This window comes from Hippocampus guttulatus, chromosome 18 (genome assembly GCF_054856545.1).
Source record: "Hippocampus guttulatus isolate MCC_2025c chromosome 18, RoL_Hgut_1.0, whole genome shotgun sequence".
Taxonomy (NCBI): domain Eukaryota; kingdom Metazoa; phylum Chordata; class Actinopteri; order Syngnathiformes; family Syngnathidae; genus Hippocampus; species Hippocampus guttulatus.
In genome coordinates, this window is record NC_141278.1 from 3,682,501 (window position 1) to 3,705,852 (window position 23,352).

The 23,352-nt window shown below is 44.8% G+C and overlaps 3 protein-coding genes across 4 annotated transcripts in view; 1 reads left to right on the forward strand and 2 right to left on the reverse strand.

Moving 5' to 3' along the window:
• The window catches only part of LOC147190668 (E3 ubiquitin-protein ligase ZNRF2-like), a 6,077-nt gene extending 3,708 nt beyond the window's left edge, over positions 1 to 2,369 (reverse strand). The window contains exon 1 of the mRNA XM_086136953.1: positions 1,595 to 2,369. Coding sequence (XP_085993079.1) covers positions 1,595 to 1,922 — 328 coding nt within the window. The 5' untranslated portion in view covers positions 1,923 to 2,369. The remainder of the gene's footprint in view (positions 1 to 1,594) is intronic.
• Positions 2,370 to 3,289: 920 nt separating this feature from the next.
• Positions 3,290 to 10,099, reverse strand: mturn (maturin, neural progenitor differentiation regulator homolog (Xenopus)). The gene is made up of 3 exons (XM_086136197.1): positions 9,669 to 10,099; positions 5,370 to 5,492; positions 3,290 to 4,570 (listed from the first exon to the last, which is right to left on the reverse strand). Exons 1-3 carry the CDS (start codon positions 9,825 to 9,827, stop codon positions 4,463 to 4,465), a joined length of 390 nt encoding a protein of 129 aa, XP_085992323.1. The 5' UTR covers positions 9,828 to 10,099; the 3' UTR covers positions 3,290 to 4,462.
• Positions 4,567 to 23,100, forward strand: sh3bp5a (SH3-domain binding protein 5a (BTK-associated)). 2 transcript variants are annotated; one of them, XM_086136195.1, is made up of 10 exons: positions 4,567 to 5,461; positions 12,154 to 12,470; positions 12,938 to 13,000; positions 15,600 to 15,728; positions 18,395 to 18,559; positions 19,673 to 19,803; positions 20,058 to 20,100; positions 20,987 to 21,191; positions 21,317 to 21,619; positions 22,503 to 23,100. In XM_086136195.1, exons 2-10 carry the CDS (start codon positions 12,387 to 12,389, stop codon positions 22,670 to 22,672), a joined length of 1,293 nt encoding a protein of 430 aa, XP_085992321.1. In that variant the 5' UTR covers positions 4,567 to 5,461; positions 12,154 to 12,386; the 3' UTR covers positions 22,673 to 23,100. The 2 variants fall into 2 exon arrangements, with proteins under 2 accessions (XP_085992321.1, XP_085992322.1); XM_086136196.1 differs by having other exon boundaries at positions 21,317 to 21,495.
• The last annotated feature ends 252 nt before the right edge of the window (positions 23,101 to 23,352 follow it).

Here is a 23,352-nt window from a genome sequence, read left to right on the forward strand (position 1 = left end):
GGACCCAGATGTGGTCTCCGAGTGAAAGGTACACAACCTAACACATCCTTCTGGAAAGACACCATGTGACCGTTTTAGTACGCACAGCATGCCATGGACTTTGGGACTCGGTTATCTGTAAGCCATTCTTTTCACTTCAATTGTGCAAGGTCATAATGTACCTCGCAACACATTCTTCTGGAAACACACTGCATGTGACTGACTGGTTTTAGTGTTTAATCAAGTCATAATTTGAAGCCCATACATGTGGATTTGGAGCAGCTTCTGGGCCAGATTAACCGGGCAAGCGTCCACTCGCCTGAGTTTGACAAAATCCAAATCGGGAAATGGCCTCCCATGCATCATATGTGCACCATGTGTCCCGCGAGCAAGGCCAGAAAAAGAGGAACAGCACGTGGACGCGACAGAAGACCTGCTGCTCATTAATGATTACACTTCCTCGTCTGGAAAATCACCACGGGGCGTCGTATCAGGAGAAGTCATAATAAGGAAATGACATGGATGCACTGTAAAAGCTTTGTTTCAATTACTGTATATGCTGTTGGGGGAGGTGAGACACTGTTTTGAGTAAGTTCTGTTTTGTCTTCTTTAGGACACACCCCACCAGGAAGTGTGTGTGTGCGCGCGCGTGTGTGTGTGTGTGTGTGTATGTATGTGTGTGTGTGTGTGTGTGTGGGTGCGTGCGTGCAAATGTGTAACTAGCAGGCAGCTCTTATCTGCTGACCTACATTATGCACTCTTCCCTCTCGCGGTCGCCGCGAAAAACAGGCCGGTTTTGCAAGACGGTTAAAGAGGGAGGAGGGGGGGGGGGGGAAAGAAGACTCTTAAACAAAACAGCCACCTGTGGCTGCAATCAAACGGCGACGGCTGTTATACTGTAAGTGCCATATGTCCCACTGGGAAAATTCAAGCAAGTAAGGCCTTGTTAAAATATGCAGACGGTAAGCTAGCATTAACTTTGATAGGACACGCGCGGTAAAGTTAGGCCACATTGGAGGTGACGTGTTCTTCGGAAGAGAACAATGGATAGAGCCAGAGCAGGTGGGTGTGGGCAATATGCGACACGTGGGCCATGTGCGACCGCAAATAAAAACCCTGTGTAAAATAAAGTGAAGTTATTTTCCATTTTGGGGTCATGGCATGGCTCCTCGTGTTTCTCAGCATTAAAGAACCTAAGTCTTGTTTATAACTTTTTTAAAAAATCAATCGCCAGAAAAAAATCCGCATCTTTTGCTGGGCCGCAAAGCCTAACCCACCTGAGCCCATCCCAACTGACTTAGACGGGGGACAGGAGGTCCTCCCCGGACTGGCTTTGCCAATCGTAGGGCGCATATCGACAAGCAGCCGTATTTACTTGCTTGCAGTAAATGCATCGGCACAGATTTTGCATCCAAATCAGTCCCCGATTTAAACCCAATTGAGCATGCATTCACACCTATGGATAATTTAGAGTTTTCAATTAATCGTTTTTAAATATGTGATTACCCTGTAGTACGCCGAGAATATGCACAGAAAGGCTGTTAAAAAAATCGAAATCATAACCTTCTGCACAATGATCAACTTTGACCCTGGAGCTACCTGATCTTGAGCTTACCTGTCAGAAGGCGGGGGGATAAATGAGCCGGTAGGGACCCTATTAGTAGCCTGTGGCCCTCGGGGGTCATCTGGCCCTCGTCGTCGCCATCTGTGCCGTCCAGACTTTGATTGAGAGCGTGCGAGCCGGGCCTGCCCCCGGCCGGTATGCTGAGGCCGGAGCTGGTGGGGCCCCCGCCCGTGTACCTGATTCGGGGGCCCTCGGGTCCATTGGTGTACCTGAAACCGGCGAACCTTTCCCCTCCGCCGGTGTTCCCGGACGGCAAATCGGAGCTGGAATAAGCCCGAGTCCTGCCGTCATACACGGGACTGCTTTGTTTGGCCCCCATGCTGGTTTTTGTCTATTGTTTTGGTGATCGGGGCGAAGCTCGTCAAGCTCTTGAGTGGGGCTTAACACATGCTTACCGTCCTGACGAGGTGACAGCAACAAAGAAAACGCAAGTCAAAGCGACATTGCCGCGTCGAGACAACATCTTAAAGTTCCAGCGTTGAGCGTAAAAGTGCGCACTGGCTGACACGCAACTTTAGTTTCCCAAAGGGGCGTTTTTTGTTGTTGTTTTTCTTTCTTTTTTCAGCTCGGCAGAGCCCTCCCCCTTCGTTCTCGTTTAGCCCCGAAACAAAACAAAGGTTGGGAAAAAAAGGAAGAATCTTGTCAACTGGGCGCCATCCGTTGATCCTCGGGCAGACGAGCGAATGATCAAGAGTTGACACGCATCCCACGTAGTTCAAGTTTGTTTTTGTTCTAGACTGTGGACAGTCTGCAGAGAAAAATACAAGCAGGGATTGCCCTCCTCCTCCCTCCGGAAGCCTACGTCAAGAGGAGACTGTTGCCTTCAAAGTAAGAGTGAGCGTGCGACCGTACGCGTTTAAGTCACTGTGTAATTTAACATTTAACTTTTTACTTTACACTTCCATACGAAGTAGAATTAATATGCTTCAATTTTACGGATTTACAATTGTGTACTTGGTTGCATAAACCACACATGTTTTGTATTTTGAAGGCCGAAAACCTTTTTCCTCGTTTCCGACCCGTGCTTGACTCCCAAGTCGGGCGCCTGCGTCAGGTGGCTCGTGACGTCAGATTCAGATCCAGTGAGCCCTGCGGCCTGTTATTGGTTCAGGACTTGTTGCCATCGTCAATCGCTAGCTTCATATAAACAAACAACCATTCTCGCTCACACCTACAGACAATACATTCATATTTACTTGCAAATCCGTTGCACCACAACATATGCGTCGAAGTAATTCTCTAGACTTAAACCCGGTAGAATATGCATTCACATTCACCCATATGGGAAATGCAGAGTCTGAAATGAACCCAACATGCATATTTTTGGAATGTGGGAGGAAGTCAGGGAGGACATGAAAACTCCACACTGAAAGGCCTGAGTTAAGATTTGGACCAAGACTCTTGTGAGTGTGAGACAGACATGCTATTTCTGTGTTGAGCCATGGACCTGGCGTGCCCGTTTGTGTGTGTGTTTGTGGAAATATTGCTGGCGCTTGAGGACCTCACAATTGTCCGGTTGGAGATGTTATTGTGCATGTGGAAGTTTTCCTCGAGCTTAGGGAAGTGATTTTTTTTTTTTTTAGCATCTTGAAAATTTTGTAATTTTGCGACAGCCGTGAACCCAATGAAATGGATGGAACTTGATCCCCGCGAGGAAAAAAAAACCCACTGCACAACAACCAAAAATTGGGTTCACACGCTTTATTGGAACAATTGCACACACCCACGCACGTCTCAAGGGGGCAAACGCATTAAAGATACATTGCATGAAGAACATCAGAAGAGGCCTAGGATGACACTAACACAGGCTCAAGAGAAACCGTGAAGAAGGTGGTGATTGGCAGGGTGGCTCTCGGCGGCAAATAACAACAGAAATCAGATTTTACTTCATTGGAAAATCTGGGGAGTACAACTGGAGTCCATCTCTGTGCCTCTGTGTACAATGTCTACTAATGTACCTGTGATTACAGGACTCCAGAACTTATTTCCTGGACCAAAAATGTGCATACTGTACTCCCCCTGTACTGACTTTATTCTGCCGTTTGCATCTGCATATGGTTAATGTATGCTAAATTGAAAGGTATTTGAACGGCTTGTGCTAGGGAGAGGCAAGGCAACAACTAGGAAGACCACAGTTAAGAGATAAAGATAAACGAGGGTGTCATGTGACACTGCAACCAGGAAGCGCGTCAACTGCAGCACAGGGCCTTTTGTTGTGACAGTCACAAGATAGCAAAAGAGGGGGAGAAAAAAAAATCCGTTCTCTTACGGTGATGTAACCCGAGATACTCTCCTTGCCCCTCCTGATAAGCAAACACGTAATACGCTTTTTAGAATCGCAGTCAAAACACAAAACACTTGAGGTTCACTTCGGATCGCCAATGGAAAAATCTCCACCCTTCGCCTCATCTCGGTGTGTTTTTTTTCACTCCTCCGTCCTCCTCTCTGGCGTTTGCGCGTTGTCGCCGGGCGAGCGCAGAAAGTGGGTTAATGGTCACATTCGCCTCCCGGGAAGTCGGAAGTCGTGCCGTAACCGCTGGCGCGCGGTGGAAGGTTAACCGAAAACGGTGAATGATTATGATGGTTGCGCGTCGGCGTAGGTCACGTAAACCCTGTTTTGTTTATGTGCAGCGGGACTGAAAGGGACAGGGTTCAACCAAGTGCAACAGAGCGCGCGCCTTTAGAAAGCAAAGCAACATTCAAGAACATGTTGGTGCATTTTTTTTTTTGTAATATGGCCCTGTGTGTGTGTGTGTGTGTGTGTGTGTGTGTGTGTGTGTGTGTGTGTGTGTGTGTGTCAGTAGTGAGCCCCCCCCCCCCCCAGGATCGCTGGCCGGCTTCCTCTCTCCTCTTTCCTCGTCACTGCTGGCTGACCCCCATCTGCTGATGGTCGGGGCCCGGCTCGCCCTCCACGTCGGCGTGGTAGTGCTCAAACGTCTCGTCTTCTATGTCAGGGAGCCCCAGCAGCTAGCGGGAGGAGACGGACAGGATTGAGTTGGAGCACACTTGGGAGTGTACGCCGTGTAGTGGTGTCAGTAGAGTCAACACAGAGAGGCTTTTTAATTAGTCGGGTAAAGAGGTAGGAGTTGGTCACATACAGTATGTGCGAGTCAGAAGTCAGTCTCGCGTCTTGAACTTGACGTTTGGAGCACGTGCGAAGTTACTGTGGCAAAAGTAGAGTCCATTCCACTCTCATTCTCAACTTACCGTCTTAACCTAGAGCACGAGCAACCCAGTGTCTACATAGCAAAGCAGAGACTTGCCGATTTTTTTATTTTGGTGGGGGGGGGGGGTCATTCAAATTTGGCAGGGTTGTTCATAACACAAGACATGTATTTTAACACTACAGAGAAAAAATCTTTTATGTGGTGTGGAGCTGTAATTTAGCGATGAAAAAGTGCATTTAGTCTGAAACTCCTTTTGTTCCTGTTCAAAATGCGATATGAATAATTTTGAAAATACGGTATATATTTTTAAAAATCAATACAAATAGCAAATGCATTTATTACCAACCTTTTCACACTTTTTTTAAAATCATTTGCAGCCAGCTGATACTCATTCAGCACATTAAACTCATCGTGACGCCATTCTATGAATAATTCAATCTTGTTTATCTCTTCCAGTTTCGAGAGAGATGCCAGAACAGCATTCTGAGCTCACCGTGTGTGTGTGTGTGTGTGTGTGTGTGTGTGTGTGTGTGTGTGTGTGTGTGTGTGTGTGTGTGTGTGTGTGTGTGTGTGTGTGTGTGTTAAAATGTTTATCTTACAGGCCTGAAGGACGTGAAGACCTTTTGCAGCACCTCCAGCAGGGTCTTCTTGCCGCAGGATGAGATGTAATCTTGAGCCAGCTGTAAGAACGGTAGGCAATCCTCACTTTCGCTCCACACGTGCTGTAAACACACATCAAATTCATTAGAAACATGATGGAAAATGTAAAAAAATATATATATTCCCACGGAGAAGTCAACAATTTGGCTCTAGTTTGCGGCCTAAGCTTTTTCCTAGGTTGGGGTCAGCATCGCCCGAGGGAAAGTAGAACAGAGAGGGAGGAAAATATGGGGTTGGGGGGGATGAACCGGAGAGCACCAATGGTAAAAATATATATTGGCTTTATTATGAATGGTATCAAAAATGAAATGCTCTGAATGAATTGGCCAAGCCACCATCGACTAACCTGTGCGTCCACCTGTCTAACTTGCCATCCAGCAGCTTTGTCTTCAGCTAAACTGGCCACGCTTCCAATTATTATTTTCATTGCCCTTTTCCATTGCACGATACCGGGAACTGTTTCTAATATTTTGACTAAACAAAGACAAATTCAGATGATGACACGGCATACTAATTAAACCCATTATTGAATTAATACCTGGGAAACTGACAAACATCACTTTCTGAAGAGCGGATTGTGAAGGTCTAGCGCGGTTGTTGTGTGTTCACCTTGGCCCGTGCCAATCGACTAAATAGCTGGGAGGCGGCGTTTAAATAAAACAACACAAAGGAGCCGATTTGAATATGCTGTCACATGGTTCATTATGTTAAAGGTCGCCCAAAGTATTTGGTTTTAGTCAGCCTCGCCACCTTTTATCGGACACACCCTCGTGTGGGAGCGGTGCAAAGAGATGACTACAAGAAAATTGTTCGTGTCGCGGTGGCTCGGCGCTGAACCCTTGTGCAAACCGCGCTTGAGCAAGGCACCCAAAGCCTCCGTTTGACTCACTCTCAAGAGCGAGAAGTGAAACATCGACAAGGTCAGACGCCAGATCTGGTGACCTGCGTGACCTCTTTTAACGGGAGTGCATGTTGTGTTGCAGCGCCCTCTAGTGCACTCTTTGCTAGGCTTTATTTAGCCACGGCACTTGCTTTATAGAATGGGGGAAATCTCCTGGCTCACTCCTATCTTCTGCCATTTAGTGCAAGAGTATTTCATTGTTCTGCATGTCACAATGCGAGGTTGGCGGAGATAGATTAACGATACTTTTATTGCTTAGGTCCGCTATATACTTAACTGTAATGCCTCTGCATGTGGGAAAAGGGAGCCACAGATGCTGATGCGCTTTTCAGCCATTTCTTATTTGTTTTATTTATTGAACACTGGATGAAATAGAGCACCTAAGAAGGAGCTGCTGTTGGCCACAGCTCACGCCCAGACTTTCACATGTAAACTCCCCGACGTCACTCGCCACCAGACCAGGCACAACCATAACACGATGTACAAGCATTTTCTATTCATTTTACGCTCGCAATTTTCTGATGTTTGGGTCTGGAACGTACCCCCCACATGGAAAAACAATGTGGATCAACATGCGGCACGTGGGCCATATGACAGCCCTAGAGGGGTTTCGATGTGGCCCGCCATTGCAATTCCAAATACAATATATGACCCCACAAATGCTTATCATTTAAAATAATGAACATTGCTGCATCACATTTTTTTCACAAGTGTCGTATGGGCCTCGGAGGATTTTCAGCGCGTGGTTTTAAATTGAGTGGGAGTGCTCGGTGCTCCGAAGTCCCGAAGAGAGACAGTTATTGCAGCTGATGTGCGTGTGCGAGTGTGCCCGCGTAGGCTTGCGGCGACTGGCCTGCGTTCTATTCGAATGTGGCGTTACACTGCAAACTAGAGCAGGAGATAAAAGACGACTTACGTGAGAGATGGGCTGCATAAAGGCAAATCACAAAATCTCATCGTATCGTCGTCGCTTCCTATATACTGTCAGTCACAACGTTAAGTACTCCTGAACGTGTCATCACAGTGAGTAATATTCGGTTTGTAAAAGAATAGCGCATTTGATAGGGAGACCAAGTAAGGTTCACCACCAATGTAACGGCATGATTATTATAAGAGCATGTTTATTGTCATTCCAATTGCCTCTTTGTGGGCCTCAGCATGTCTGAAAACTTGCCTTTTTTTTTATTCCCCCCCCCCCCTCCTCCCAAGCGCGTGTATCCTTGGGTGGGTGGACGTATCGTTCATAACAAGGATGGAGGGAAAAAGTCTCAAGGATAGAGCAGAAACAGCACTCGGTGTGATGCAATCCAGTTATGCAACGACAATCAGAGACATAAAATAGGGGAAATTGAAATGGAGTTTTATTTAATCAATCTTTAAAATCAAACCCAAAAAAAGGAATTTGGTATACCAGCATTTTCTTAATATTTTTTTCAATTTGTAATTTTTCAGAAAAAAAGATCCCCTTTTTATTTATTTAATTTGGCTTCAGTTTGTTTTTCAAATACTAATAAATTAGAAAAAAAATCTGAGTTTAAAGCTGTGACTCCCCTCAAATTTTACACTTTTCTCAATTCGCCTTTTGCCCCCAGAAGAATGTGAGCATCATCATAAAATTTCCTCTAGCTTTTTTTCCCAAGTAATTTAGCGCTGTTGGAGGGCCGAAATATAAAGAAACAACATTAATATCCATGAAAAAAAAAGACCGTATTTTCATTACAGCTTTTGTGTCACATCTGATCTGGGTGTACCTAATGTTGCGTCCTCTACGCCAACTGTGCATTTCTTGAGCTGTTTCCAAGTAACTTAACTTTCCAAAAGGGACACAAAATGGATGTTCCGTCCTATCATCACAACGCTATGTTGCCACACGAGGCTTCTTCCTCTGTCTACATCGAGGCCCGTACATGTAACGGCGACCGCTGTGTCATTGAGTGTGTCATCGAGTGAAGAGGGCCTCATGGGTCATCTCCATCTGGCCTCTGTCATTAAAGCTGGGGTGGGTTGAGGGGGGGAGGGGCAGTCGGAAGGCAACAGCAAGCAGCACTGATGTGAGGATGATGATGAGAACGATATGTGTTCTTCTGAAAGCAATCTGTTGGGTTTTGACCAATGGTGGATGGCCAATAGAGGGCGCTCGTGTGCCACCACTCAACCACATGAACTTGAATAAGACGGGAACAATTTCAATAACAATGAAATAATACAAATTTGAAACATTGATGTCTCTTTTTAAATGAGCAGGTTGAATGCGTGTACCCATAGACTCTAGTTCAAATTGTGTAAAAGATAGGGCCATGGGGGGGGGGGGGGTGCACGGCTCCCGCTAAATGCTAAATACCGCTAGATTTAGATACGACCACCCTCTCACCTTGGAGGTGGGGACGATCAAAAAGGAAGATCAATTCAATCATTCGGTTCATTAAATTAATTTAATAGCACCGCCACAAACGGCACCAAAAGATGCCGTCCCATCGGACATCTGCCCACTGTACCCGACGGCCAATCCAGCCCTGCTTCAGGCCACACCTTTTGAAAGGAGAATATAGTTAATAAGGAATACAATTCATCTGTGTTATCTGATTGCTGGCTTATTTCCTCCCCGGATGCAATTTTTTTCCAACCCATAAGGGCTTGTGAAAAGTGCATCTTGGTTTACATGACCTCCTTCCCATCTGAGGCTGTCGTCACGTCCCGTCGGTTATCAAGTGCGGCTTATGGACAGGTCAAAAACTACGGGATTTGGAGAAGATCGCTTCGAGATGCAAAATGGAGGAAGACAAATGAAGTCATACCAATGAAGTCCTTAAACACAGCCATTTTAGAGAGGAGAAGCTCCCTTGTGACGGAACGTGGACCCGAATAACCCGACATGAATAATCAGCAGTCCAAAGACAATACACCGAATCTTTTTCCAGGACTTGTTTGAGCTACAAGGCTCGGCTAACTGCATGTAGCGAGGCCTAAGGCTTTATTCGGCTTCCCCCTGCCTCCTTGACCCAGCATTGAAAAAGGCACGTCTGATGGATTTGTATAATAAATCCAGGAGCCGCCACTGTTTGTGAGTTGCCTTTTCTGCCCAGCATCAACCTTGCGGATGATGGTGCAAACCTGCGTTGTTGCACGATTGCATCGTATGACACTGCAGCGACCAGAATGTGACATGTAATGCATCAGAATCCAACCAGGGGGACTTCATATTTGAGTCTGGGAACGGGTGTTGCATGACATCATCCGTTCCTTCCTCCGAGTCCACGAGGACCCCGCCTATGCTCGAACACTCACACGCACATGCATGTGCCGTGTCGATATGAAGAGAGGGGAGAGGCCGACTCACGAAAGTGTCGGTTCCGCCGGGACACAGCACGTAGAAGGAGACGCCGGGCTCCGCGTAGAAGTCCAGCCGCCTCTCATCGTCCTCCTCGGCGAAGATGAGCTCGAACGGGTTCCCCGAGCACCACTTCTCGGCCGCCTCCACCAGATGCTTGAACTCCATCCTCGGTTAGCCCCCTCTCGCTGCCTCCCTTCCGCCTCCTCCTCCTTCCGACGCTCAAAGGTGCTCCTCGATGCGGATGTGGAAGAGAGACAAAGAGGAGGCGAGCGGGTGGTCGCATCAGCTGCGCCTCTTTAAAAAGAAGGAGTCAGTAGGAAGAGAGCGCCATTCCGCTCCGTTGTGGAAGCAATCCGGCGGGCGAGTGAGTGAGTGCATGATGCACACGCACAAGGGGACGCTTGAAAAAAAAAAACGCGATGACGAACGTTGATCCAAGCCGGCGTCCATGTTGCGGCGTTCTGCAAATTTTTCCTCGTTTTTCTTCATATTTGAGCAACGGTATCTTTAATAATGGCAAATGGCAAAATACACTACAGGTGCCTCACGTGGCACCGCATTGTTCATAAATATGCCGACTGGACACTTAATTAGGTACGGTTTCTTGCGTACGGCGCAACGTTGTCTATACACTATATAGTGTGTGTATTTTTTTTTTAAATAAATCTACTGTAATGTGTATGTTAATTGTTCAAATAAACCAATAATAAAAACAGCACGTCGTTTGGTAGCCTACACTTGCATATGTTAGCACGTCGGCTTCACAGTGCAGAGGTACCGGGTTCAATTCCAGCTCCGGCCTCCCTGTGTGGAGTTTGCATGTTCTCCCCGGGCCTGCGTGGGTTTTCTCCGGGTACTCCGGTTTCCTCCCACATTCCAAAAACATGCGTGGCAGGCGGATTGAACTCTCTAAAATTGTCCCTAGGTGTGATTGTGAGCGTGGATGGTTGTTTGTCTCTGTGTGCCCTGCGATTGGCTGGCGACCGATTCAGGGTGTCCCCCGCCTGCTGCCCGGAGACAGCTGGGATAGGCTCCAGCACCCCCCGCGACCCTAGTGAGGATCAAGCGGTTCAGAAAATGGATGGATGGATGAACTTCATCTGTACATTAATTGTATTTCTTTTAAATGTTGAAAAAAAAACCATTAGCTAGACTTGCTTCATCTTGTTAGTTTCCTTTATTTGTAATATATTTTTTTAAATTTAGAAATCACATTTTAAAAAATCGTTCGTGACACAATGCTTTACGATAATATCCTTTCTTTGTTTGTTTGTTTATTGAACATAAAACATATATACAGTAATAATTTGACAGAAAATAAGGTAGATAAAAAAAGAAAGAAATCAATCTTCATACAACACAGTTATTATGTTCAAGGGAGTAGGAAGAAGTAAAAAACTTATCTAGTCCTACCCCGTTATGTGATTGTATCTAATAAATCATTTTTATATCAATCAGAAAAGAAAAAAGTAAGAAGAAAGAAGTCTCCATTAAGGCTCATACTTTACCCTTAACCGTGATATTTTTACAACTTTTGGTTTGTATCGGGATTATATACTTCCACACCCTGACACTCTTGTGTCAATTTTCTCTTGTATTCATAATGGATATTTATATACCTTTCTCTATTTATCAACTTAGTTCTGATTTATCATTATATTTAATGTTTTGAATTTATCATTTTAACTCTGATTGATGTAGGTTGTTTGTACTATTTTTTTGAATTTGTTTTTGAACTCAGCAAGCGATTTACTCATTTTCAGGTCCGTTTCGAGATTATTCCACAGATTAACGCCTTTGATAGATACACTTCTTTGCTTGATGTTTGTTCTTGTTTTGAGTTTTTTGAATAAGTTGGTACCTCTTAAATCATAGCTGCTTTCTCGAATTTCGAAAAACTTCTGAATGTTTTGGCAGAGCAGGTTATTGTGTGCTTTGTACATTAATTGGGCGATTTCTAATGTGTAATTACGTTTTATATTACCGTTAGTCCTTTTTTAGGGCGGCACAAAACTAATTTCCCCTTCCTGCATCATCTTCACACTTTGGGATTTGTAATAGAATTTAGTTGGGGTACTTGAATCATCTCCATTTTTAAAAAAAATTAACTTATTTCATGCTTGAATTTGTATTTGAAACAAAAATTCTTACAGATACAACAAATAATTAAAAGCAACAACATAGATGATGTCAACTCCATCGTCTTTCTATTTCTGCATTGCACTTTTAATAATCGCCACTAGAGAGCGTGCAACACTAGGTCTCGAACTTGTGTGATTGGCGGTGAATCAAGTTTCACGTGAAGCTGCGCCAAAACCGGAAACATAGTCGAGCGCGTGCGTAAAATAATATATATGATATCTAAATTACATCATTGTACTTTTATTTTGAAGATAAACCCCGGATAAATTAATTATTCCCGTCATAACTCATCTAACTTTACCCCCCCCCCCCCCCCCCCCCGCCCCTTCTGTCGACTTCGGTCCCCGAGGTTGCGATCCTCGGCAGTGTGTAGGCTGGCTCCCCCACGGCCAGGCCGGCGTTCAGGGACTCCCTCTAGCATCCCGAAGACCTTGAAGGCCCCAAAGAGCCTGAAGCACGCCATGTGGCCCCGTGCGTTTGGAGGGTGAAGAGTGACGGGCTTCATCACCAGCCCACACAACCCTGCGTCGAACCGGGGTGGGGGGTCTCGCTTTGTGTGAGTTGAGGACAGTCCCAGTGGCAATGGAGCCTTCGCAAAATGGGATTGAAAATGAGGAGGACTGCCAAGGTGCCGACGAGGAAGAGGAGGTTGACCCAAGAATCAAGGTGAGATGATATATGGGTCCTGATGGAAAACTGAATTTTAAATGCCTCGGTTACAGATTAAGTGTCAAATGAAACAAACAAGTCATCCTTTTTTATATGCTTGCTATTTCATCTCTCTCTTGCTAAATTGGGACATAAAAGTGTGGTTTATTTACATTATACCACCTGCATGCCAGGTTTCCTTATGACTTGAAAGCTAGGCTGGGAGAAGATCCTATTGAAAGCCGATTGAGGATTTATTCCAAATTATTGATCACCAGCTTTGTATTTACACACACTGTCCACTATCGTAAGAAATTACGTGCACTCATACAACGACTGCGTCTTCCTAGTAAACATTTTCCACTTCTGCCTTCTGCTACTATCGGGCATTTCTGCACACTAGTCGCAGAAAGGCTCTGCTCCAGAAACTACTTTTAACCTCAATCCAACACGTGTTTGTCCCCATCCGTGTTTACTGCAAACAGGGAGAGCTGGAGAAGTTAAACCAGTCCACAGATGACATCAACCGCTGGGAGAGTGAGCTGGAGGTAATAAACAGAAGACTTCTTTCCGCGCAGTCACGGCACAGTTTTCCACCCTTGCCTAAACGCGTTTACAGATCCTCCCTACAAGGGACAGAGATGAGTCTTCTCATTTGGCTTCATGGTTTTGAAAATTGCCTAGCAACGTGAACTGTACCCCAAAATAGTTCCTCTGCGAATGCCTTGCAAAGATGTGTGTGGAAAAATTCAGGGCTCCTACGAGCAAGTATCCAATTCCTTGTTAAAAATAAGACTTTGCTGTGTGAATAAGTGCTAAGAGAGCAATGCTCACTTCGCAACAAGCAGCAGTTTGGCAGAGAATGAACAATTCTTCCCTAAAAAATCCTGCCAGCTGGTTATTGAGCATCCCAGATCGAAGTTTACTGTCAAACTGAATACACGGCAAAGTGTCGTTGTGTCTTTAAAACAACCATAAAGCTTTGCGTTGGACAAATCCGTTTAGTTCAATGCTAATAGGCTATGCAAAACACCCAGATGGGCTAACGAATGGCATCCGTGGCGCAGTGTTGTCATACTTGCAGCACACCTGGTGAAGCGTAGCGTCATATGTATAGAGATAATATAACAATACTTATAGGCATGCATTCTTTATCCTCTGCACAGAACAGCCGATTTTATTTCATCTTAGTAAGGAGTTTTGACGGCACTACTTTTTTTTTTTTTTAATGGCTCAGTTAACCGGCAACATGCCAGGAGCGTGAACACCACAAACTGCATATTAATCATGAGCCAACTGTCAGTAATAAGCTTTAATTATCTTTGTAAAGGAAGAATATTCAGCACCTCTTTTGCATTGGATCCTATCAGCCTGTGCAAATAATGATCCATTGCGTGTCCTTACTGTGACTCTGTTCTATTTGGGACACCATTGGGAATTCCAAGTCCTGGCCGTGTTTCCCATAAACTTCCCTGAACCTTCCTGTCAAAACAAACCAAAGACCCAAAATGGATGCCATGCATTTTGACTTTCCGGGGCCATTCTTCTCTTCATTTGTGTGGCAGGACAGAATTACTCCCTGGCAAAACAGTCTGGAGATTGCCGTTTTCCGATTCTAGCTCTACTCACTTCCACCATGCAGTAAATTCTGTGTAGCAAAAAAAAAAACTTTAGAGAAGCTTATTTCTAGGCTAGGACATACATTTTCACATCACTCATTCTGGCCTTGTTCAAATTAACGACCTTTTCATCTTGGATTTTTGAAGATTTGTCAAGTTTTTCCTCCTTTGCTCCATGTCGTTTTTAACCCCAAATGAGTTTTTTTTAACCATTCAAATTCCAGTTGTACAGTGCACAGGTTGGGAAAACAACCTCAAAGAGGATATTTGGCTTCCAAATACAGTCGTCCATGTTTCATGGGTTCCTGATCGTGTTGATGCTTTATGATCCGCTCTGTTTAATCGATACATCAATCACAAAATCAATTATTCACAGATTTTCACTATTATATCATAGCGGGGCGGGTTCACCTATTTTGGATGGATTTCAAAAGCTGAAGTTGAAAATGACAAAATCTGACAAAAATTCCCCACCCGCAGGAAGTTTCATCACGGATCACTGACGTCGGGCCAAAACCTCCTTTGTCACAATTTGGTACATTTCAAATGTTTTCATCAATCTATTTCTCCTTCTTTTCTACTAATTATTGACTCATCGAAAGTGTTGTGAACAAACGTGGCATTTGCCGATGTCAGCTATATTTTGCATTCACGCAGTTAAAATTGATTAAAAAAAAAAAAGGAAGCCAGGTGGACACAGTGCATAAAACCGGCGGTGCTACATGCCGTGTCAGGAAGTGGGGAAACGCTGTGCTGTGATGTCATAGGGAAGCACACTTCCTGTGACCACTTTTCCGCCCTTTACTTTTTTGAACAGGATGCGGGTGCCGCCGCCGTTCATTTTCACAAGTGATGCATTTTTTTGGGGGGGTGGGGGGTGGACTCCCAACACATCTTGCTGGCTGGTTCTTCACCATGCAGCCAAATTGCCCCGCACACGTGCTTTCGACGGCTTGGTGATGACTTCAATTATGAGAACCGCTTTGTCAGCAGAAATGCACACAAAGTGTTTGGAAACAAGACGCATATTGTGCAGTCTTTTTCGATTTAGCGTATGGGATTCAGTTCAGTCCTTGAGGGGAGATTTGATTGAATTTGGTTTCAATTCAATCTAGTTTTCTCAATTTCATCTTCAAAATGGTTTACAGTGGTCCCTTTGTCCAAATATATCGAAATAGGCCTAAAAATGGCGATACGGTGTATAAAATGGCCGAAATGAACACACTGGTGTAAAATGTATATGTTATGCCACTGGGAAGAGCTGCAATGTGCCACCAGATCACAAAGTCTTTTTTTCAAATTTTATATATAATACAGAGTCGAGATTCAGTTACGACTAAGCGCCTGCCGCTCCACATCGAACTCCCTCCAAGAGTCGCTTTGAACCACAAGCACGCTTGGCCTCGTGACAGCGCTCAGAGGGATTTAGGACTCATTCTGACTCATCTTCGCAGAATTTGGACTAATCTAAACACCATACTAGACTCGCTCTTCCCAAACTTTTGCGTGCATGTGTGCGTATCCGCAGGAATTCCGCCAGCGCTTCCGCGCCGTGCTCGTGGAAGCCACCGTCAAGCTGGACGAGCAGGTGAAAAAGATTGGACGGGCGGTCGACGACTCAAAACCTTATTGGGAGGCCCGCAAAGTGGCCAGACAGGTACACACACACACACACACACACACACACACACACACTGAATGAGGGTGAGTTGGAAAATGTAAGGCTTATTCGAGGATTAACAGGGAGACGCTTGAAAGGGCTCAGCTCATATCTACTTAAAGGCACGTGCACGTGACGTCTATTTTCAAACTCCCTCTGTATGCTAAACAGCTGTCAGCCGCGCGCACGCGTCCGCGTTTTATAGTTGATCATTCCTAGAAGAGGTCAAAGCAAGCTGCGGTTCCAGTGAGCTGATGTGTCGCACATCAAAAGTGCCGTCAAAACATAAATAGATGATGTGTGTCTGTGCTTGCGTGTGCGTGTGCGTGTGTGTGTGTGTGTGTGTGTGTGTGTGTGTGTGTGTGTGTGTGTGTGTGTGTTTAGATGCACGTGCACAGGATAAAAAACTACCTGTCAGTGATTGCTGCACTTGAAAGGCGCATTGCTGGAGGTTTTTGCATTGGGATGGGACCAAAATGCACGTGAGGGGGATGAGAATATCTGTGTGTGCGTGCGCATGTGTGTGTGTGCTGCATCTAAACTACGATCCAAAGCAGATGAAGGCCTCAGGGTTAAACTGACACATTGTCCCATCATGATCTTTTAATATTTAAGACATGACCCACTTCCAAAAGGATCCAAACGCCTCCCCGCCAGTGTTACACTCGTGGACTTAATTCCCCCGCCCCCTCCTGAGAGCCAGCTGCAAGCCCCTTCGTGCACTCTCTTACATTCCAACAAATTTGGGAAGGGGGGGGAGTAGCAATGTTGAAATTTGCTTCAGCTTTCCTCTTTTTTGTCTTCCGCAACACTGCCTGTCTTGTCTGTTGCATGGCCTCTCCTGTGTGTATGTGCGTGTGTGTGTGTGTGTGTGTGTGTGTGTGTCACCTACTTTCCCAATTACTAAATTTGTTCTATAATACAGAGGTCTCATGCAAAGCTGTCTGACATATGATTTACAAATAGTAACTGGTTAAGGATCAGAAGTGGGTGGAGTCATTTCTGATTTTTTAAATTTATTTTTATGGGGAATGAATGTCAAATAGACAAAAATATAGAATAGCAAAATGCAAATGTATTAAAATGGTTAAAATATATATACCAACTAAGTATAAGCAGGCAAATTCAGTGCTCGATATATGCAGTGCCTCACCAAATGCTGCGGGGGTTTTTTTCTTAAATGTAGTATTGCCCCGCCAGATTTCGTAGCTTTCTAACCTGCGGGATTTTATATGTAATACAGAGCGGTGATTGTCTTGCAGTGGCAATGTGTATTAAATGGCATTCAGATGGATGGCACAAGCTGTATAAATCATGTCAATGTCACAACCAGATTCAGGAGCCTTTCTTTCTTAGCGCCAACCAGTATGTATGACAGCGCAATGATTAAATTCTGATGGAGTAATTTCCTAATGTCATCCACGAATGATGACCTCATTGACCCCTTGATTCCTGCCTGGCAACAAGTGATGTGTCTTGGGCGTTAAAAAAAAAAGAAAAGATTTTCTGCTGCGAGGTCGTGTTTCATTGTACCGATTACTTTTTTTTTTGTCTTTGAGATTTATTATTGTCGTCACAATAAATAAGATTTGCTTTCGGAAAGGCTGACTTGACATCTGTAGTGTATTTAACTCTTAACTCGGCATGGGAAAGGAAGTGTGCTGTTTTTATTCGTTGAGGATGTCTCGTGAGCTGCTAGCATTTATTATTAGGGTTTTTTTTTGTTTGTTTTGTTTTTTTTACCTCCCCCCTGACAAAACAAGTGAGTGATTATTCTCACACCATTAATTATCTTGCCAGGGTGGAGCCTGGGAAGTGGATCATCACACGCGGCCCTGCAAGCCATCAATTTGGTATACACACAAAGATTACACACAAAGCGTTATCTTCACACTCCTTTCGTCCGTCGCTTGGCTTTGGATATCGTGACGCTTTCAAGACAGGTGGTGTCACCTTTGTTCTTGCTGACGTCATTGCTGGGCGCGCTATCTTCAGTGGGGGTGACCCCGACTGGTGGTGGAGACACCAGGCGATTGGGGGGGGGGGGGGGTGCAAAAGAAACAAATCTTACACAGCTTGAAAAACTCCCACTGACTTTGTTGCAAGCAGTCAAGGGAGTTTATTTTTATTTTGATTCAAGCTTTTTTTTTCATAACATATGAAATGTTATGTACAATGAATTGCTTGTTTATTTTTTATGTTTTTATTTATTTTCATTAAATCATGTCTTTTTGTCTTTTACCCTTTTTTAATCTTTATTTGAATGACAACGAATCAAAAAAAAAGTGGCCATAAGTGATGTTTCTCACGCATTTTGGCACAAAAACAAAATTAGAGGAAAGTTTTTCTACCTGGTACAATAGAACTGCACAGAATCATCATGATTTTTTTTTCTTACTCAGGCAACCACAGAGGGCCAAAATATTCGAAACAGTTCACGCCGCAGAATTTTGGACACAGCTGTGTGGGCTCTGTGGCATGATGGGAATAACGGTCTCATTGACAGCGATGCGTGCGTTGGAGGAGCCCAGTGACAGTCACAAAAAGTGCTGCTTGTGCCTTTTCGTGGGCACGTGCAAAATTCCCACCAGAAATCCATTTTTTTCTACTGACCACATACACGATCATGCAACATGTCCACTTGTCCGCTTGTCCTCCTTTAGGCCCAGGTGGAAGCCCAGAAGGCCACCCAGGAGTTCCAGCGGGCGGTGGAGATCCTGCGGGCCGCCAAGGAGACCATCGCCCTGGCCGAGGAGCGGCTGCTCGAGGAGGACAGCCGCCAGTTTGACTCGGCCTGGCAGGAAATGCTCAACCATGCCACACAGAGGGTGGGTGCCGTGCCAAAACGTGACCGTCACATGTGCGCTAGCCTGCCTCTCGCCACGCTTCCCTGTTTCTTTGTGGGTTGAATGAACCCGTTATATCCGTCCACCCATTCATCTGAGTTCCATGACTGGCCTAAGTCATTTTTTTGAAGTGACTGTCACAATATCAACAAAAAATAAATAAATACCAACGGGTGGGGTCAAAACTTAAACCTCACATATGATCGGACACGTGATTTTCTCTGACAGTGAGAAATACTTTCAACAGAAAGACTAAATTTTTCTATCGGTGTGAATGTGAGTACAGTCATACCTCGGTTTTCGACCATAATCCGTTCCAGAAGGCTGTTCGAAAACCGAAACCGCGCTCTTTTAAAAAAAAAAAATCTTTATTGAACACGTCTGTTCACAATGGAACGCTACACGAGGAGGCGTTATTTCCTCGTCTACCCGAGGAAGCGTCCCTTCCTCGTGTAAGGAAGGCGAGAGGAGTCAAGTGGCGCATTCAAGTGCGCTCAGTTTGGTCGAGAACCGATTTTCGGTCGTAATCCGAGGCATAAAAAACTTGAATTTTTTGGTCCAAAAACGATTTGGTCGAGAACAGAGACGTTGGAAACCGAGGTTTGACTATATAAATAAGTTGTTTGTCTATATCAGGGGTGTCAAAGTCATTTTTTTCGTGGGCCAGATTTTAGTTGCAGTTTCCCTTGGAGGGCCGTGATGACTGAAACTATATAAAGAAATCAAGAATAACGGTTTATTCACCTATTGTTTAAATGACTGAAATGAGGGGTTTGTTAACAAGAAAATGCTTACAGTATCACTCTTATTTATTACAAATGAGAATTTTAAATTTTGGTAGAGATTTTAGAGAGCATCATGAAAGTCAACATCTTTGATTTTCTTTCGCGGGCCACATAAAATGATGTGGCAGGCCAGATCTGGCCCCCGGGCCTTGAGTTTGACACCTGTGGTCTATATGTAGACTCCCCCCCCCCCCCTCCCCCATTCCCTGCCCCCTTCACTGTCCACCACCACCTTCTATGGGATACGTTCCAGCAGGTCACGAGTGATAAAACAGACGGACGCGTCGCCGTCACATCTGTGTTTGTGCAGGTAATGGAGGCCGAGCAGAGCCGAACACGCAGCGAGGCCGAGCACAAATCGACCGCGGCCAACTACACGTCCTGCGTCGGCCACATGAAGCAACTGGAGAAGAAGCTCAAACGCTCCATCACCAAATCAAAGTGGGCCCCCCCCCCCCCTTCCCTTCGAAAAGAACTCGGGTGTAGCCTTCGTTTGCGTGCTTAGTGAGGAAAAGCAATGTTGATGGAATCCAGATGTTTCTCTTCTTGCTTCTTGTTGGGGTGTAACTCCCTTTCGTAAGAGCCCAGGAATGCGAGTGGTCAGATTGGAGTGTGTCTGTGTCCCCCCCCCCCCCCCCCCCCACACACCCCCGCCCCCATCTCATTCTTTGCCCGTTTTCTGTCTCCCCCTGCAGGCCGTATTTTGAGCTGAAAGCAAAGTATTATCTCCAGCTTGAGGTGCGTGCGCTGCGACACACAGTCTGTTCAGTGTTTGCTTTTGTATGATGCAAATCGTGTTTGCGTTCTCGCTGCCGTTTAATTTGTAATTGACTCGGTCGTGGGCGAAGCGGGTTCTTGAGCCCGGCGCATGGAGCATTTACACCATCAAGTATCACGTAATAGCTCTTAATGTAGCTTAACCGTTGTTTTTCCTCTTCAAATGGCTTCATGACCATGCATTTAATATTATTTTAATCATGGATTATTCCGTTCATTATTTTGTCCGTTCATCGATGAATCGGATTTTTAAAAAAAACATGATTCATCGATGCCTTATTAATTTTTGTGAAATGAATGTGGTGATTAAATAAAACACAGTTGAATAATCAAGCAGATATAACAAAACGCTCATTCCGACTAAAAGGTTGGGAGGAAACGACTGGACAATCATTCAGTGTGTCGCTGCGAATTGCGGTTTAAATATTCACCTTTCGTCAAAACGGCCCTCCGTTGATGAACTTTGCTCATCACATCATGTCGTTTGCCACCTCCTGTTGAGGTTCACAGTTAAACTGAGACATGAAACTCAAGAGATTGAAACATGGCGTGTGAACCTCCAGTGGGCAGCTTCTCATGTTATCAGGTGACCGGGTGCATGAAAGGGTTCAAATACCAACATTTTCTTCATCTTCCTAATCGCAATGCACCAAACAGCCTGACGGAAATGAACGTCAATGTTACAGCACTGACACATGTTCCAACAACCGCCACTTGAACACACGTGGAGCAGCAACGCATACAAATACAAGTACATAAATATTCGGCCGTGTCATCGGAGAACTGCGACATGGCCAGGTAATAACACCATATGAGCAGTTGCAAATTTTCCATGAATTGCTTTCAGCAACTGAAGCGTCAGGTGGACGAGCGGCAGGCCAAGCTGGTGGTGGCGAAAGCCGAGTACCGTGCCGCCCTTCGCAGCCTGGAGAACATCTCCGAGGAAATCCACGCCCAGCGCCGCTCCGTCGGAACTCGAGGACGGGGTGTCGGCGCCGAGCTCGACGCCGAGGACGGCGAGGGCTTCGCCGTGGATTGCGACGGCCTGTCAAGTGAGCGTGGCCCTTTGTGTTCACTAGCGGAAAGAGTCATCAAATCAAAAAAAAAAAAATGCTTGAGGGTGAATCCAAAGTCTTACGCTTTTGTTTCCTCACGTGCGTGTTTCACGCGCATGCAGTGGTGTCGGTGTGCATCGACGACGACTCTGAGGAAGACGCTCGATCCGCGCCATCCAGTCCGTCCGCCTCCGCCACCCTCGACGTGCCCTCGCCTCCATCCCCGACCTCCTTGCTGCACGTCCCCTCCTCCCCCTCCTCCCCATCCTCGTCTTCCTCCTCCTTCCCCGGTGCCCTGGAGGTAAGCGGCCCGTTCTGCTCTCACGGCTCAGACTCGCCGTGTGGTTCTGCCCACGGCTCGCCTCTGCTGGGCCCTCGGAGCCAGTGCAGCGGAGCCTCCTCTCCGGACTGTGACCAGGAGAGAGGTGTGTGTGTGCATTTGCTAATGTGCGTCTGTGTGTGTGTGTGTGTGTGTGCGCGCGCGCGCGTGTCCAGCATATCACTGTGTCTACCTGCGTAATATACGCCATCGTTTATAATTAGAGGCTAAGAAATGGCATCTCCACAATTTTAAAAAGTATGAATTTGAATTAAAATTCCAAATTCTAGTTTTGAAATACTCAACTCAACTTGATTTATAAAGCACTTTAGGGCAACCATTTCTGCTTACAAAGTCCTGTCCATGGAACAAAAAAATCAGTCAGTACTTGGATGATAACTATTCTTTGAAGGATCTTCCCTTACCATTTTGGCGGCAGGTCCTACTGTGATAAAATCGCAAAAGTACTTTTTAAAATGGACCATTTTTATGGGATTAAAATGCACATTTTTAAAGCTTCCAAAGTGGGCTTTTTTTTTTTAATTTACAGGCATTAAATATAACTGTCATCATAACATTTATAACATTTCAAAAAATATTTTGCAGTGGGATTTTTGTAAAATATTTTAAAAATCATCTGAAGTGAGACCATTTCTAATGAAATATGATTTTGAAAATATTTTAAAGTGGGGCAGTTTTGTCATTTCCTTTCAGGGCTTGAAACCAGCAAATGTAATCAAATATATTAATAACATATTTTTAAGTTGTCATTTTTTTTCTTTTGGGATTCAAATTAGCTACAGTATATATAAGAAAATCTAATTTTCAAAAACATTCCCAAGTGAATCTTATTATTTTATTTTTTTCCCATTTACTATTGTACTGTTAAAATAATTGCAGTTCTTAATCTTTCACATGTGCGGACTCGGAATAGTCAGTTCCAAATAAGCAGCTTCCCGTTTTTTTCCCTGTCTCCTTTTTGTCCGCAGGAGACCGAGCAGAAGGCGCTGAGGCCACTTTGGAAGGCAACGCCAGCAGTCTTAACTTGACCGTTGCGCACACCCAACCGGACACCGACGTGGATGATAAAAAAGAGAAAGAATGTCCGAGCAATGAACTCCCCTCACCGTCAAACATTCCCATACTAAACAGCGTCTAACCAGGACGACTCCAACCTCCATGAAAGGTGCCATAAACATCCGCGTCGCCATTTGAATCCTTAGTGATGTGCAGTGACGAAATAAACACTAGTCTGCCAAAGTCGGTGCTCATCTGAGGGCCACATCTCCCATGATCCTCCTTGCTTCAAGACAGCTCATCTTGGACGCCATCTTTGTGTTGTTCTGCAATCACGTCATCATGTTCAAGACGGCAATAAAATATGTAAATAGTCTCAAAATGACACAACCAACCAAAAAAAAAAAGGTGAGCATGAGTCCTCTTTAAATGTGATTGTATTTTTTGTAATATTCAAATAGCCCTCTGTAGTGTAGATTGCCCTATATTTATACTCTTCTATTCTTACATGATTTAGTGTTGTTCGTGTTTATCGCAAAACAACAAGCAATAAACGTGTGCTTCAGATGATATCGTTTTTACTCCACAGATGATTGCACGTTTTGGACATTGTTTTGTTTCTCTTCCATCTTAAACCAGGTTAATGTACGGCATGTGTTGACATCACAGCAAGAAAAACAAAAAAAATGACAATTCCGCAAATGACTGGGGTCATCGTAATTGCAAATAAATATTTGTTTTTATTAAAATCAATCATTTAAAAGAATATATCTATATTTTAATAAAAACATACACAATAATAAATTGAAAATAAAAGCGTGA